Consider the following 16,870-nt stretch of genomic DNA (forward strand, 5'->3'; position numbering starts at 1 on the left):
AATAATTCGACACAACAGACCTGAAACTGACCAAACAGCAACTAAAGTAAATATAAACTGAACATTATTGACAAAGTATGACGTACTGTTTTAGACGTTTTTTATTATATTGAAAGACAAAACTAGCACCTGGGCCTTAAATATTTTTCGATCTTACTTAACTGCCTTGAATATAGATAATATAAAAGCGAAACAGGAAGGCAATACATTTATTCAGATTTTGTTGGCAAAAAAAAACAACAAGACACTCAGCCAATGCGAAGTCTTATTTTCAATATATAAATTGTTCACCGTTACGATAGATGGATGAACTTTTACCAGAAAATATTATAAATTTGATAACAACGAAACAACTGTCAGCGGATTCCTTATCTTTCATCTGTCGACTTCACCAAACACAACGTCGAGTGTTCCTGAATTAAAAACAAAGAGATGTTTTCTATAGTTATACAATTTTGCCTCTACCAAAGGGGGTTTTTAGTCCCTCAAATTTAGGAAAACATAGAAACAAATGTTTCTCCACTGAAAAGTTTCAAATGGGGTCTACATAACCACCAATAAAAGTTTCAGCTCATCTGATCTTGGAAACATCGTCATTTTGGATTTTCAAAATGGCCGCCAGGATCATTCTTCGTTAATTTACTAGGTCTTGTAACCAATGAACTTAGATTCTCAAATTTGGTATTAAATTGTATAGAAAAGTTTTTTTCCCTTATGAAAATGACATATTTATTTTACTTAAATAATTTCGGTATCAGGAGACAATCTTTTTTGTAAGGTCGCTCTTGTTAAAGCAATTTCACATAGAAAATCTCGAAAGTTATAATAAAAGTGACTTTACGAAAAACGCTATATTTCCGAATATAAAGTATTTTAGTAAAATAAATACGTAATTTTTCTCATAAAGAAGTTCTACGTAATTTAACACTAAATTTAAGAATGTGAAAACATTTGTTACATGGACTGGTGAATTGAAATGGACCCGAAAGGCCATACTAAAAATTCAAAGTAGCGACTTTCCCCATGCCAGATTACCTGAAACTTTTTGGGCTGATATGTAGACCCCAAATCACACAAACCAGGTGAGAATCATTTGTTTCTATTTTTTCCTAGCTGAACCCTTTTTAGCTGTATAACACTTCTAGCAGGGTTACTACTTGTCAATGCTTTATTCGCGTTTTAGGTTTAACCTGCGCTAGTACAAGTTAAAATCGAGGTCTGAAAATAGATTCATTATTTTAGATTTTGATAATCGAGTAACACAACAACACTATGTCAAATCAACTCACCACTGTAAAAAATCTTAATATTTAAAAATTGATATTTTTGTGAAATCACCACTGACTTTTTGTTAAGTAATAGTTTGATTATATAGAATAGGTGGTAGTAACGGAGCTTTTTTCTTACCTATCAATGCAACAATGTCAGGTAGTTGTAGTCCAGGCGAAACATGTTCCATACAGGCCTGGTAAATCAAAAGGCATACATCAGAAAATAATAATTTAGGAAATTTTAAAGCAAAAAAAATGTTATTTAAAACAAATGATAAAACAACTAGCTGAAAAATGAAGCAATACCAAATGAGCAAATCCCGGCGCCTTGATCTTGCATCTGTAGGGTTTGCTCGTACCATCAGACACCAAATATACACCAAATTCTCCCTGCAAAAGGAAACAGGCCATTCTTAACAACAAACACACTAGGGCGCTTTAGAAATTGTGTTGGTGCCCAAGAAGCACCAAACCTTGCTGAACAAGTTAGGATTTATTGTTTCCTGTTAATATGGAAATATACATATTGTAATACCATAATATTTTACAAGGTGGACTACTTTGGAAAAAAAACCTCTTAAGTAGTCATTGGATAACAGCTAGACTTATCCACTTCTTAACCGACCTTAGGTGCTTCCACAGCCGTGTAGGTTGAGCCAGCAGGGACTTGATAACCTTCAGTGAAAAGCTTGAAATGGTGAATCACAGCCTCCATGGAATCCTTGAGGGGATACAAATTTGCGATTTACAAACGGCAACATTCAATTATCATTGGTGGATAACTACCACCTTGGCGCAAAACATTTACATTATTCAGGAAGTAGCATGAACATTTAAATATAGAAAAGTCAGGTATCTCCTAAACTAGACTGAAAAGGCCAAGCGCTAAGTTCCGCCCAAGCAGGTGTGCATTGTGCAATGCCTTTTACCTTCATTGCGGCCCGGGAAGGCGGTGTAAGTTTGTTGTCGTCGAGCTTGACCTCGCCGGTCGGCATCTTGTTGAGGCACTGGTGAATTATTCGAAGCGACTGGCGCATCTCCTCGACACGACACAAGTACCTGCGAACAGAGTCGTCATAAACGTGTAGGACGACTGCAAGTCTTGCTACAATAGGGAAGAATAACCTAAACGCTGATAGTAATACATGTTCGGAGAACGACTTTTGGTATAAGCACAGTTTTAGATAGAAAACTCGTGTCACACCCATTGCGGTAATACGAGTTCAGAAACAATACGGCGCAGGTAAATAAAATAAGCTCTTAAATCAACATTTTCATACATTCCTTATAATAAAATTCGTATTTAAACATTTGGTGACTTTTATAAGTATATCTTTGAATGAACTCTCATGACTTGTATGAACGCACCTGTCATAGGTGTCTCCTCTCGATCCAATGGGAACATCGAATTCTACCTGGTCGTAGCAATCGTAAGGCTGGGTCTTACGCAAGTCCCATTTGACGCCAGATCCACGCAAGACGACACCACTGAAACGAAACACAGTTAGGTCAAAATAAAGACCTATGTCTATGGTAGATTGTCGTAATATTATGGCGACATTTAATACCTGCAACCCCATTCCAATGCCTGCTGAGCAGTAATCGTTCCTATATCAACCGTCCTTGTGCGCCATATACGATTCTCAGTTACCACCTAGTTAAAGCATCTTAGTTATTCTAGTCTGGTTATAATATGTCTTCTGAATAGAGTAGAACTAAAATTATTAGGTTAACTAAACCTCTTCTAGTTCATCTATTCGTGCTGAAAATCGAATTGCCCAATCATAAATGTCATCCATGAGGCCCAACGGAAGATCCTGGCTGACACCGCCTGGTCGAATGTAGGCAGCATGCATTCGAGCACCACATACACGCTCGTAAAACTCCATCATCTGGTGACAAACAAGTTTATGTTAATGTTTAAGTTATTATACAAGAATTCGTTTAATATATATATAGTGAAAAGGGTAACAACACACATTAACTTATTGAAGGGTGTTGACTTTATTTAATACAAATATTAGTTGTGATTCATAACTTGGGTATAAAAGATAGTTTCAAGTTGATTGTTATTGCAAATCTTACAGTATGCTAAACTAATATTAAACCTTTTCTCTTTCTTCAAAGAGCCAGAAGAAGGGAGTCATGGCTCCAACATCAAGAGCGTGAGTTGTTATACCCATGATGTGATTCAGGATTCGTGTTTGTTCAGCAAAAAACACTACCAAAACAACAAAATTATTTAAAGACAACATTATCGTTTTGTTTAATTCAACTGTCATAAACAATTGATGTGCAAGATACATCCACTAAACCAGTGGTTTTCAACATTTTTAGTTAACGTACCGGTGGACCTTCAAAAATCAAAAGCAATCAAAAATGTAATTACAACAAAAGTATGTAACATAAAAGCAAAGAATGTAAACTTCAATTTAATGAGCAATTTTCTGTTGTCGTTTTGATGCCATACATGTTATACGTGGTTCTATTAAAGTTTTACAACTGGTTTTAAAGTTCAAGACTTAAAGGGCCTACTTTTAAAAAGTTTGGCACAACACTTGCAGCATTGTGACATACAATAAAGTACAAAGTAGACCATCAACTCTATGTTACGTCACAACAAAATGCTGCAAATTATGAACTGGCAAAGTTATAAATTTGATAGACAAGCCTTCAACATCACACATTTTGCAATTGATTGAGATATAAAATTTTAATACATTTAGCGGACATGCGAGAAAGTTGACCAGACCGAAACTTATCTGTTGAGAAGCAGAAAATTTAGGATATTGCTATTTTAAAGGGAAAATTAGTTCAGTTAACTGGGTCAAATTATACAACAAAGTAACTGATCAGACATGGAATGTTAACCTCTAATCCACTGAGCACGTGGAGGTGGAGTTATTCCAAGAAGCCGTTCAACAGCGATTGAGTAACACTGCTCATTTACCATCATGGATACATAGTCCAGTCGATCAAAGTAGGGCAGAGCCTTTGGGAAATACAGGTTAACATTAAGTTTAGCAAATAACAACACATTAAAACAGGGAGAATTTAATATTTTGGAAGTAAAATTTTATATGAGATTTAAAAATAAATAATATATAATATTTGCAAAAGTAAGTCAATAACAAGCGACATTCACCTGAGTGTAGGTTTTGTATTCAATCAGTTTTTCCGTGCCTCGATGTAGCAAACCAATATGAGGATCAGCTCTGATAACAACCTGTTTTATAGACAAAATGGACTTATAGTGTTGGCAAACATGAAAAACAATAAAGTGTTATTACCTCCCCAGACATTTCCAATATGAGACGAAGCACACCATGGGCAGCTGGATGCTGAGGCCCAAAGTTGACTTGCATAGTGTCCAAACCACCAAACTGGTCTTTGCGTCTTATTGGTGCTGGATCTATATTATGCAATAAAATGTATACCATTGAAAAAAATGTATACCATTAAAGTAAAACCCCTCAAGTAATGACAACTTTAAACTAATATTGCAACTTGTTGTTACAGAGAAAAAACATAAATGTTTGAAATTGGCGTTTCTTATAATAACTTGAAAAAAGTCGATTTATGACCTGTAATGACATCTACTGCCAAATTGTCTGTCTTAAAAAATATTCAATTTAGTTTTACAGCATGTCTGTCAGTTATATGGACTTACTAAACATCTTTCTAAGGTCGCCATCATCATGTTCTGGACAGTTTGGAAACAACACTTGCGGTTTGACGAACTCCTTTAGGTATTCATGGTTTAAATTCCACTTGGATGCATTTCTGAAAATTATTAAATACATTTTTATGGTACTATGAACCTTACCATCATCTAGTTTTTTGCTGTTCAATGTAACAATAATTTTTTTTTCTTATAAATATAGTTTTGATATTCAGTAGAATTTGCCTATAGTGACTTCGGACATTTGTGTACAAAACACGTTGATCATAGTGACACCCCTTTTGTGCTCCTTGGCTTAAAATTCTCTATAAAGACACTTGTAAGCAGGGCTGCAGAGTCTGACTCGGACGAGTGCCTGTTTTGCTGGAGTCTGACTCTGGACTCGAGTAAGATCATGTACAACTAGTCTGAGGTGCGGATACATAGTACTAAATTTTGAAACTGATATGGCAACCAACTTTAAATGTAAATGTTGAGTAGCATATGTTGACACTCCTACAGGTAGATTGCTGAATATCCACCATAATTAGTTACATAAACTGGTGGAATACAGGCTGCAGGGTGTGAGCCGGATTCAGGACTCGGCGAAATAACTCATTTGGCAGGAGACTTACACAGGACTTAGGTTTTTTATGGTTGGGGTCGGACTCAGCTATTTTAAACAGAATCTGCATTCCAGTTTGTAAGTTAATGATGAAATACTGTATACTTAATCCAGTATGGCAGAATGCTGGCGACTTGGCGATTATGTCGGAAGAATCAGCCAGAAAACCGAAGAAATTGGTGCAAAAAAAAAAAAATTTGAAAATCAATTTTTCTTTTTTTTCGAAAAATTTTTTTTGAAAATTTTTTTTCCAACATCCAATTTACAAAATACCTTGTAAATTAAACTATTTAAAACTGAAAACAGCAATTTATGTAGCAGTTTTAAAGCAAGAAAAGCAGACATGTATGTACACCCCCAGGCCCCAGGTTGTACCTTCACATGTCCCTTTAAAAAAGTAGCATATCGTTAAAGGAGGGAATGAAGTTATAGAAAAAGGGAGCGTAGCAAAAAGTCTGTTGCTGAATGCCTATGTCATGCCAAGAAGGTCCGTAATTAAGATATGCAAAACTAGGATGTCATTATTTTAGAGCATAAAAGCATTTGAAACACTCAAATTTAAAGGCAATGAACGCACAAATTTGAAGATGAAGACGAATGACAAGCTTTTACTTAAAGAGGCTTAAAACAGAAAATCTAGTTGTGTGTGGAGAAATACTGCTCCATATTCAATCGCTATGTACGCTACAGTAGAACTTGCATACAATGGACACATATAATCGACAACCATATACACCGAACCAATTCTTCCAGTCCCTTTAGGGCAGGGGCGGGCAACTTGTCCGGTCGGCGGGCCAGATATGGGAAAATAAAGTACTTGGCGGGCCAGATTAGGTACTGCCAAAGCTTGCATGTTTTGGCGCATAATTGCGGCTAAAATTGTACTATTTAAACACGGAAACACTTTTATTGCACATCAAACATACTGATTTCTTCCCGACGTAAAAAATAAACTAAGTACAGAACTTGGGAAACCAAAAATCAGTATGTTTGAATGTTATAAGACAACAATATTTCGCTACTAAAAGCATCAATACTAATCATGTATTTAGTAGTGAAATATATTCATCTTATAACATCCAAACATTCTTTATGATTGATGTGCAACCATAATCGTTTGTTTCCACCATTCGGATTCAGGCTAATTTTGTCATTTGAAAGAAAATTCTGATTATTGCCGACTGGAGTGAAAAAGTATTTTTGCATTCAATCCTTGTTAAATTCGCGACACCCTTCGTCAAACTTACGTTTCTTAGTAAATCAATGGGAAAATATTTATTTCAAATTCTAAACATAATGTTAACACAAAACAAAGAACCTAAAAACACAAAGAAAACAAAGAACTAAACAATAACTAGCAATAACTATTATTTGTGGCAGAATGTGGCCGTAGGCCACAACCGGAAACTGTCTGCGAGACGCTCAAAATCCCGTCGGGTCCGGCCCGCGGGGCCGTATGTTGCCCGCCCCTGCTTTAGGGAAAAACAAGTTAAACTAGACAGGGTGTGCGGTTTTTGTATATTTTGCTAGGGGGTTATAGCGCGGTTCTACTATATTATACCAGGGGGGGGTATAGCGCAGTTCCACTATACTTTACCAGGGTGTTATTCCTTGGTTATTCTATATTCTTTCAACGGGTCTTATTTGTCAGTGTCCATATACTCCCAATGTTGTGCTTCCAGTTTCGGTGCTTTAGCAGGCAAAAGCGGATGTGGCCCGAAGTTGCGTGTTATAGGTTGGACATGGTGCACTTTTACAAGATTGATTGCCAGTGGTCTTAATATAAATTTGGCTGCGAAGCAAACCTATAACTTGTCTTTATAATTGAAAAATATTTGACAATTTTTTCTTGCACCCCTATATGCCTCTAATTGTGGACAAAAATCAATAGTGTGATGTGTTCGATTTAGTTCTTTACAGCTATCTACTCTAATCTAGCAGCAGAAAACCTTCAATACAGAATTTGTTCATATCGCTTGCCTTATTCTGGCCGCGAAGCGGCTGGCTCCAGCGCGTGCAACATCCATTGTGCAAAGTGTCTCGTCTTAGTGAATTAACTTATTGCTCTTACAAAACAACATATTTTACCGCCGCAAGTCTAAATAAAAAATCTGCCTGTGTACAACCACTTTGTTTGCAATTTTTTTTCCATCAAAAAATCACTTTAATTTCTATATTTTTGGTTAATTATTTTCCCCCATGGGTTAATTATTTCGAGTTGAAGGTCAAAATTTTGCTGTGAAGCAACCTATAATTTGTCTTTATAATTGAAAACTATTTAACAATGTTTTCTTTAGTTTTTTAGACACCTCTAAACACAAAAATGGCCGAATTTTAATTTTGCCCCCCTAAAATACTCCCCTATTTTTCAAGAGGTAAAATGTTTATTTTAACATCAGCTTTAAATGGTTCTCTAACATTTGTGAAATTTTCAGATTTTTATGTCATTTCCTTCTAGTGTAAATATATCATTGAAATTTCCTAAAGTGTTGTGCATTTTGACCCCCCGGATAAACAGTTCAGGGGTAAGGTTTAAAATTTTGTTACTTAGCATTGTATATGTCATGTATCCATCATCCATAAATATATATACAGATTTTACTATTAAGTGAATTCTACTGTACTATGCATTAATTATTTCTATAATTGTACATTGTAAATGATTTTAAGCAAATCATACATCTAAATCATACGGCAACAAACTAAATGCTTTTACCTTTTAATTAAACTTGTAACTGGCAAGCATGGTCCAAGTTTGCTCCAAACAACAGGGTATTTGCTTGATACATTGACAAGGTTTTGTACTAGCTTTGCCATATTTAAAGATGGATGATGAACTGCATGCGATAGCATGCAGCCTAAATTATTAACATAGATGAAAACTTATAGTATAAATAAAGTTGCTGTGAGAATATCTGTGCATAACAGTTGTTAATACTAATCATAGTTTTACAAAGAGTAAGTCATACATTTTTAGCTTTTACAGAGTAAGGCACAATTACACCTCAAACAGTAAAGGGTTTTATCAAAACAGCACCAGGGACCATCTCTAAAAGGCAGGTAATTGACAATACAATGAACCAAGTATATACAACCAATAAAATTAACTTAAAATACACACTAAAAAGTTAAAGTTCTGAGTTCAGAGCTTCACTAAGGTTTAACCAATCCTTTTCAACAAATTTGTCTAATCCGCAAGTTGTTGTTTGTAGTTGGTCAATATCCGGGTCAGGCATTGTTTCCAACTTTTTTGTATTATATTCTTTAGTGCAGTCAATAACACATGCATCACTTTGATCTTGCTCAGTTGCAGCCAAACAAAACAATGACTCAATTGTTTGACCAGGCATTAATCCTATGAGACAATTACTCCGATAACCATCATAAACTTTCCATTGGGAGTCTGCAATGTTATATTTTTCTTGTGAAGGTATAAACATAAAGTTGTTAACTGCTTGTAAAACATCATCAACAGTGAATGTTTTAGCAACTACATGGTTTGAAGTACTGGAAGTTCTTACAACATTATTAGGCTCAGTCAGGATTGAAACTGAAGGATATGAAAACAAAGCAGGAACACATTCTTGCAAAGTTTTTAGGATATTGTTTGCGACAAATTTGTTTTTAAAGTCTAATAACAAGCAGGAAATTATGCTTTTCCAACTGTAAATCTCCAAGTCTTGCTGTGGCACATAGTCATCATTCTTTAAATCAATTAAAATGTACTCCATCCAGGCAGTAAGAACTCCCTGAGAATTAAAATTGCAAGAAGGGTATTGCAATTCTTTAATAATAAGAACCAAAAAATAGAGCAGTTCATTTTGACTTTTGATAAATTTGAAAAGTGTAATCCAATATAAAAAATATTTTGACTTAACCTCTTTGTCATCAAAAGATTTATCCACCAGATCTCTAGGAAAACTTGTTAAATAAAGTTTGTTTATAAGAATAAAACAAAATCTCCTTACTTTATTCTTAGTTTGTAAATAACATTCAATTTTTTTTAAAAAGTTATTTTCCTTTTGACGTTTTTTTCTTATAGTGCCTTTTACAACTTTTTGTAAAGATGCTGTAAAGTAATTGCTTAAGAGTTCTGTAATAGTTTTGTCAACAGATTCTATGTCTTCCTCTGTAGATACAAGTTTAGAATTATTCATCATGATTTTATACTGCACATCCCAGTGGTTATCTTTTAACCAGTCAAGGCCAAACAAGACTGCTTTTTCAAGCATAGAAAGAGTTGGTAGAGGGCCATGTGCCATTTCATGCCTGAGATTTATCAGCCATTCAGGCACTCCAAGATCTTCACCGATCTCGTGAATAGGTTTTCTGGTGTTCCCCTTCAGGCCATGCTCTGTAATTAGACCAACAAATTGTGTAATAGCAGCAGATAATAATTGGCGTTGTGCATCTTTGGATATTTGCTTTGCTTCCAACCAGGCTTCAAGCAATCTTGAGGTAGCATCGATTGCAACAGGTATACGACCAGCAAATCTCACCCTCCAGACATTAATTATAGACAAACTGTCATATTGATCAGCAACATTACCATAAAACAGGTTGTTGTATGTTTCTATCCATTCTTTATCACATATCCAAGCAACCACGCGATCTGTCATAGCGACAGAATAGCACAAAATGCTGTAAAAATATTGTAAATTGTTAGTATTAATACAAATATATAAGCATATTATTTCAAAAAAATAAAGACAAAATGTAGTTTATTTCCAAAATTTGTTTAGACTTTAACAGGGAAATAAAAAAGGGGTGTTTGATATGGAACTCATGTCTACATCTTATTTCTAGTTGAAAATGTTTAACAATGGCAAAAATCCTTATGAGTTAATTACAAAACAAGTGTTTTTAAGGAAGCAATTAAGCAAACTTATGCAAAAAACTTCTGGGTAAAATAACACATTCTAAATGATTTATCTTTAATTTTAATATTTAAGATAAATCAATTACTACATTATTACACAATAAATTATTTAGAATTCATTTTTTTATGAAACTTAAAATATTAGGTCTTTTCAGTTTTTTAAGACAATGATTTGTAGTTATCCAGCACCAAATTTGTTAGAAACTGGCTATTTTCCCAGGTTGCTCAGGTATACATGTACCCAAAAATGAATATAGATAGATTTGAGTTACACTTAGGGTTATCATTTGGGTAAGGTGAATTAAGATATTAAATTCACTTTTCCGAGTTTTGCATTATAGCAAAAACAATTTGTACTCAACCGGTTTATGATAAAAATTGATGCTTTTTAGAATATAATTACTTCGAAGATGTTTGTATTCTGCAGTATACACATACAGATAGATTAAACTCAAATTTTGGGCCAAACCACACAAGAAAAGAACCTCAGTTTACTTTTTTTTTTATCCTATGAAACATGTGAAAAATACATTAACAGTGGATTAGGGGGGTTTGAACAAATGTGCTATAGCCACATAAGTCATAAAACTAGTTTACAAATCCCAAATGAAAATCTAGCTATTGGTTAGGGCTCAAATCTTCAGGGGTTGGTGGGCATAGAACAGTGATTCTTAACCTTTTTTATCCCCTTTTGTAGTTGTGCCTTGGTCCCCCTCATATCAAATAAGTATCACACTAAAATAGTCAGCCAATCAATTATGCAAGCAAAGCCAAGACTGCTGTAAATTTTGAACTAATGACCTTGGACATACTGGAACCACTGATCTACCAACAGAGCTATGCAGGCCCACAGAGCTGAAGGCCGAGAAACAATCATTACACCATGTGTATTTTTTGAAAACAGAAAACATGCAATGGTATGAACAGATTTAGAAACTTTGAGCTAAATAATGTCCTCAAGACATTGTAAAAAAAAACTACAAAAGAAAAGAATCGTGCGGAGTTACTTTACTAAAGTTGGTAAAAATTGCAGTTTAGGTTGCACAGCCTGGCCCAACCCAAATCAAGAACCATATTTTGAGTTCCTCAACTAAACTGTGTAATTTTTTTTGAAAGCATCTAGGGCAGCCTGACTGCATTCCATAAATTGTGGTCGCCAAAAATTTATGCCAAAAATGTTTTTGGCTAAAATCCTATGCCAACAATGACAATATATACCAAAAACCACAATTTTTTTGGTAAATTCACAAGGCCAGCGATATTCCATGCCAAATGACATCACTGGCCAAAATAATAACCAAATAATGTGCGTTGTGGTATGACGTACTGTAGACCATTTTTTTGCGTTACTGTATGTACCAAATTGATGTAGTGCCTGGCAGCACCCGACTATATTCAATAATTTGTAGCCGCCAAAGATAAAATGGGGTACATATTTATTCGGGTAGGTGGAGGTTTAGAAAAAAAATATTTCAGGTGCACTTGCCATGCTTTGCATAGTGGCACAAATATTGTGCGTTGATTTATTAATTACATCATCGCTTTAGGTCCCATTACATCAATATGTGACGTAATCTTATATGCATCCTGGACAAGAAATTATCATTGACCACCACAGTTTGGGCTTTTTCCCCATTGTTTAAATAATTATTAAATAACGCACATTGTTGGGTTAGGGTTAGCGTTTGGGTTTAGCTAGGTTAGGTTTTATCAATTCTCACATTTTATTTTTATCTTCTGCAAATTTTTAGCGAATAATTTCACTTTATCTACGCCAGTAGTTCACCTATAGGTCCAACTGGTGCATTGCCGCGGCCTCGGTGTCTATAAGTCAGACTCTTCTGCCCTTGGATGCTTAATTATCGTAGACCTTTTTACTTAAAACTGCACTAATTTCTAGCGGATCGGGTGATTATTTCGGTGGCTGTGGACCACTGTGGAAAGTATGGCAAGTGCACCCGCGAGATTTTTTCAACCTTTTAAAAGTGCACCCTGAAAAATATCTAAACTGCACCCCAATTATGTAAAACGCTTGTGCGGAATACGTTTACAGTGCAATGTATGCAATACAGAGTGGTTTGGAAAATCACAAAGTGCACCCGAGGTGTACTTTTTTGACGTTTCTTGCACCCGGTCACCCGGATTTTTTCGGCCGTGCACCCGCGAGATCTCGTCGAAATCTGCCATACTTTCCAGACTTGGCTGTGGAGAGAAAATTTTAAAGCCTACAGTTTTAAAGGAAATGGTTTCAGAAAAATATTAATTATTTGTAGTTTTAAGTACGTTTCTGCAAAAAATCCCAAAAGTCAAATGAATTTATAACACCGGAAATTAGCGTCGAAAAGGCCAACATGGCAAAGCCGGTACTTACACTGAATGTTATTCGACTTTACAGATAGAAATGTAATTGTTGTCATTTCTCCAACCAATGGTAATGTTTTAGTACAATAGAAATCCTTAAAACTCGAGTAACTACAGTAGTTTGAATAAACCAAAGAGATCATAAGGCTTTGGAATAAACAGAGTATTTTTTTTCTGCTGGTCTGATGGGTTTCCAGGTTTTCGTTAAGGGGTTTAGTAACAGTTTAGACAAGGGGTTACCAACTCAAACATGCCGACGTGCCAATTTTTATCTTATAACTTCTTCCCGTGCCAAAGTTTAGCAACTATTTTTTTTCTAATATTAAAAGCGCTTTTATACAAAAAAATAAAACAGTAGAATGTTGTAATATCAGGAGCAGTTGTTTGTTGTCGTAATTGCTGGGATTGTTTTGCATTGTGAATAAACAATGACAATTGGCTGTATAACAAATTTAGCTTTTTTGACAATTGGCTTTTTTGGCTTGCGTGTCATTTTTATTAGGTTGCGTGCCACATTTGGCACGCGTGCCTTATATTGGACACCCCTGGTTCAGACATTACGTAGGTTTGAAATCAGATTTAGCACGAAGAACTTGTACACGAATGGTGAAATCCGTGTGTAAAATAAGTTTACACTTACACCGACAACACCGAGATAAGAACAACACCAACGTCAGAATCAAACACAATTCGGAATAAGGCCCAAATAGGATAATACCTAATGGAAGTAGTACCGTCTAAATCGGAATAAGTCCTAAATCCGTCGGAACAGGATTTAAAAAGTCAAAATCAGTCCTAAACAACACTTTAACTAACCCAAAACCCCACCCCTAAGTACATCACTAACTCCCCTAATAATTTCAACAATAACCCATTTCTAACCCCACCCATCACCCACCACTAATCCCAAACAGGATAAAAAATCCGGTGCCAAACAAGCGGCGCCCTGACGGCGCCGGTCAGACTAGGGCGTCCAAACGTATAGTCCAAAAAAGGCCCGATGCCAAACCGATGGCCCCCGATCGTCCCATACCTCTATCCACAGGTTCGGGCGTTATTTTGGCCATTTAGGCCTTATTCCGATTAATTTAGGCTTTATTTCGATGAATGTAGGCCTTATTCTGATGAATTTAGACCTTATTCCGATAGGTTTAGGTCTTATTCAGACGATTTTGATCTTATGCAGTACCTACTGGATATTACTTCGTATTTGGCTGTATTATATCGTTGGTCTTACTGCTTTAGGTATTGTTGCTTTTTAGATCTTATTGTGTGTTCTCACCGAAAGTGACATTATTTGCTCAAATCGTTAACAATTCAGACTTATTTGTTAAGTAAATTAAGATAAATTGCGATGGTGACTCATTTACCTTACGAGATCAAGAAAGCAGCATTTGTTTGTTTTGCGATGGCAAAATCTTTATATTGCATAGCGGCAAATTGACGCTCAACCCGATTGCTAGCATATAAAAGCTGATTATACTGCACATCCCACTGGTTACCTTTTTTGAGAGGTGTATAATTAGGGGTGAATTTTGAATAATTTTCATGACGGAACGATTGAAAATTGTTCTTACCCGACCGCATGACAATTTTCACAGATACGTCACAGAGTTACGTCATAGCAGGACATCATAAAACTACTACCGGTAACATTAAGAAACCTGAAGTTATCGTTCAATCTTGTGCGCAAATATGCACTAAACCAGTGGTCGGCAACTGTGGGCCTTGTCCCAAATGTGGGCCGCAGAGCCAATTTTAGTTTAGCCCCTCGCACGTAGCCTAGGTATATTGTTCTTGTAGACTATACTAAGAGTATGTTTTACATTATGACATGGCAGTGTTTTCGGCATCGAGGCGCCGTGTAATATTTCACCTTACATTCGTGTGTACAGTCCAATGCGGTGTGAACTCCCTGCAAAATGCAATTTCTACCAAAATATTTTAAGTTGAATGTTATTTTCTATTCAACTTTGTAATATGGCTTTTGTATCATGACTCAATGAGTAACATTTATCGAAATTTTAAAACAAGATTAACATAATGGATTTCTTTCATGTCTTTCATGCGAACTTTATACGTGATTGCGACTGTCGCCATTCAGCTGTGGAAATTATATAGTGTTAATCTTTTATGCATTGAGTACACGTTTAAGGTAAACGATTTGACAATTAAACACAAATAGAGGCAATTTTTTTTTGCGTTTTACGCGATAAACTTATTTTAGTTGCCATATGCCACACCGGTTGGTTCAAGAACAATACGTTTCTTAAATTACTACCACGTTACTTGTAAAATAACTACGATATTACTTGTGAAGTCAAATGTAAGGATTTTTACGTACTTTTATTAAGTTTTATACTTAAATCTATTCAGGCCAAAAGCGATATTTTGTAATTTCTTGCGTCGTGTGACTCATCCAATTTCTGTTGAATTGTACTATATTGCGTTATTTTGAGCAATATCCAGTGTTGTAAGACTCTAGTTAATGAGTGCAGTTAAGTTACTGTTTTTAAATGACTTAACTTGACTTAAGTCTTCCGGACAAATGACTTGACCTGGCCTGAGTCTTTTGGACAAATGACTTGGGTTGAAATGAAGTGTTTTCTTTAGGTATTTTTTTAAAATTGAGCTATTTATCCATTTTTTGCACTTAAAACAAATTGCTTGCTATATGTTGCGTTTTTGTTATTTTGTAGTTCAGTTATAGTTCTTAATCGTATGAGTTTAAAAATTATAATAGTTTGACGTTGTGTTTTTATGACAAGGACATGACTTGAAGTTGACTTGCTCTAATTATGACTTGACTTAAGCAACTGATGACTTGGGCTGGGACTTGACTTGTTATTTATTCAAAAAGAGTTGACTTGGACAAACCGGTGAGTTTTTTTTTTTTAAATGACATGACTGGGACTTCATTTTGAAATGACTTGTTTACAACACTGGCAATATGTGAATCCTTTTATGTGCCATGTATCCTTTCAATTGAAGTTTTGTCAATTTAAAACCAATAAACCTTATTTTTTCGAGATACGCGCAATTAAACTGCATTTCAGCTTCATATTTGCACACAAGTTCGTTCGAGAACAACAGGTGTTTCTATGAACAATTGTTTTATTACGTAACTTTGTGACGTCTTTCTAATGGCTCCAACTCAAAACAAATATCCTTAATCCCACTGTTTTCGTAGTATTTCAACAAAGTGGGCCTTCAATAGCCCTGAAAAAGGTAAAGAGTACAAAAAGTTTGCAGACCACTGCACTAAACTCTTAGTCTTAATAGGCTACATTTCAGAAGATTGCGAAAAAGCAATTGGTTAAATAGGCAACAAAATGTGGACACAAAAAGAATACATTTTTATTTTCGGAAACGCCGTTTTACCCCAAAACGTTAGGCCTACAGATTATTTTCACCACTTACTGTAACACAATTGACCTACTCGTTGAAATGCTCATCACTCGTACAAAGTACATACTTTTTAATTTGAGGTTTACCTAATAATGATTGCAGTAAGTTCTAGTTTTCACACTGCTAATAACCAAGATAATACAAATTAATTTGCGCAAAGCGAAGTTGACGTTCCAGCAAGAAAATTATTTCACTTTCGCCTGCACGTTTGGGATACGTTCGGTAAGAAATTTCTCCCTGGAATTGTCTAACGGGGTTGTTTTTCTCAGATCTTCTCATATAGATTTTTATTGAATTTCCAGTTGGAAATATAGCTATCCGGACTTGAATATTGGAAGACAAGAATATTGTTTTATAATTGGAAGGCCTAATCTATTTAATGATCTAATCTGTATGGCAATCTTTCTAATGGTATAGTCATAACTGATAGGATAATCTGATTAACATCGATACCCGTAAAGCATCATATTTATATTACCACTGCACCGGGTGATGTGTAAACCTACCACATTATTAACATCAGTTGCCCAACATGGCGTTGAATATAATTTGCTACCAATAAATTATTTTTACAATCAAGTACAAAATAAAAAATAAGGTTTTGATGAATTGTTTATTAGATAATGTGTTAAATTTAAATAACACAACAAAAAGCGTAAAAAAAT

The 16,870-nt window shown here is 35.2% G+C and overlaps 1 protein-coding gene across 2 annotated transcripts; it reads right to left on the reverse strand.

Annotated features, from left to right (window-relative positions):
- Nucleotides 1–193: 193 nt before the first annotated feature.
- Nucleotides 194–11,124, reverse strand: LOC146167988 (NADH-ubiquinone oxidoreductase 49 kDa subunit-like). 2 transcript variants are annotated; one of them, XM_083390911.1, is made up of 14 exons: nt 10,840–11,124; nt 9,229–10,198; nt 4,562–4,639; nt 4,417–4,497; nt 4,143–4,263; nt 3,380–3,492; nt 3,011–3,163; nt 2,840–2,925; nt 2,640–2,759; nt 2,201–2,330; nt 1,897–1,992; nt 1,578–1,661; nt 1,408–1,465; nt 194–413 (listed from the first exon to the last, which is right to left on the reverse strand). In XM_083390911.1, exons 2-14 carry the CDS (start codon nt 10,174–10,176, stop codon nt 376–378), a joined length of 2,106 nt encoding a protein of 701 aa, XP_083247037.1. In that variant the 5' UTR covers nt 10,177–10,198; nt 10,840–11,124; the 3' UTR covers nt 194–375. The 2 variants fall into 2 exon arrangements, with proteins under 2 accessions (XP_083247037.1, XP_083247038.1); XM_083390912.1 differs by lacking the exons at nt 9,229–10,198; nt 10,840–11,124 and adding exons at nt 4,942–5,054; nt 8,274–8,656 and having other exon boundaries at nt 4,562–4,683.
- Nucleotides 11,125–16,870: the final 5,746 nt, after the last annotated feature.

This window comes from Ascidiella aspersa, chromosome 1 (genome assembly GCF_963924565.1).
Source record: "Ascidiella aspersa chromosome 1, kaAscAspe10.2, whole genome shotgun sequence".
Taxonomy (NCBI): Eukaryota; Metazoa; Chordata; class Ascidiacea; order Phlebobranchia; family Ascidiidae; genus Ascidiella; species Ascidiella aspersa.

Bases quoted from the DNA above. Each gene is read 5' to 3' on its own strand.
- LOC146167988 (XM_083390911.1), bottom strand. From the start codon at position 10,176: ATGACAGATCGCGTGGTTGCTTGGATATGTGATAAAGAATGGATAGAA. The intron at 4,640-9,228 runs ATTTACAGTTGG...GGTGGTTTGGAC, and splicing joins TGCCACAGCAAGACTTGGAG to ACTATGCAAGTCAACTTTGG. The intron at 1,993-2,200 runs GTAAAAGGCATT...TATCCCCTCAAG, and splicing joins CTTCCCGGGCCGCAATGAAG to GATTCCATGGAGGCTGTGAT.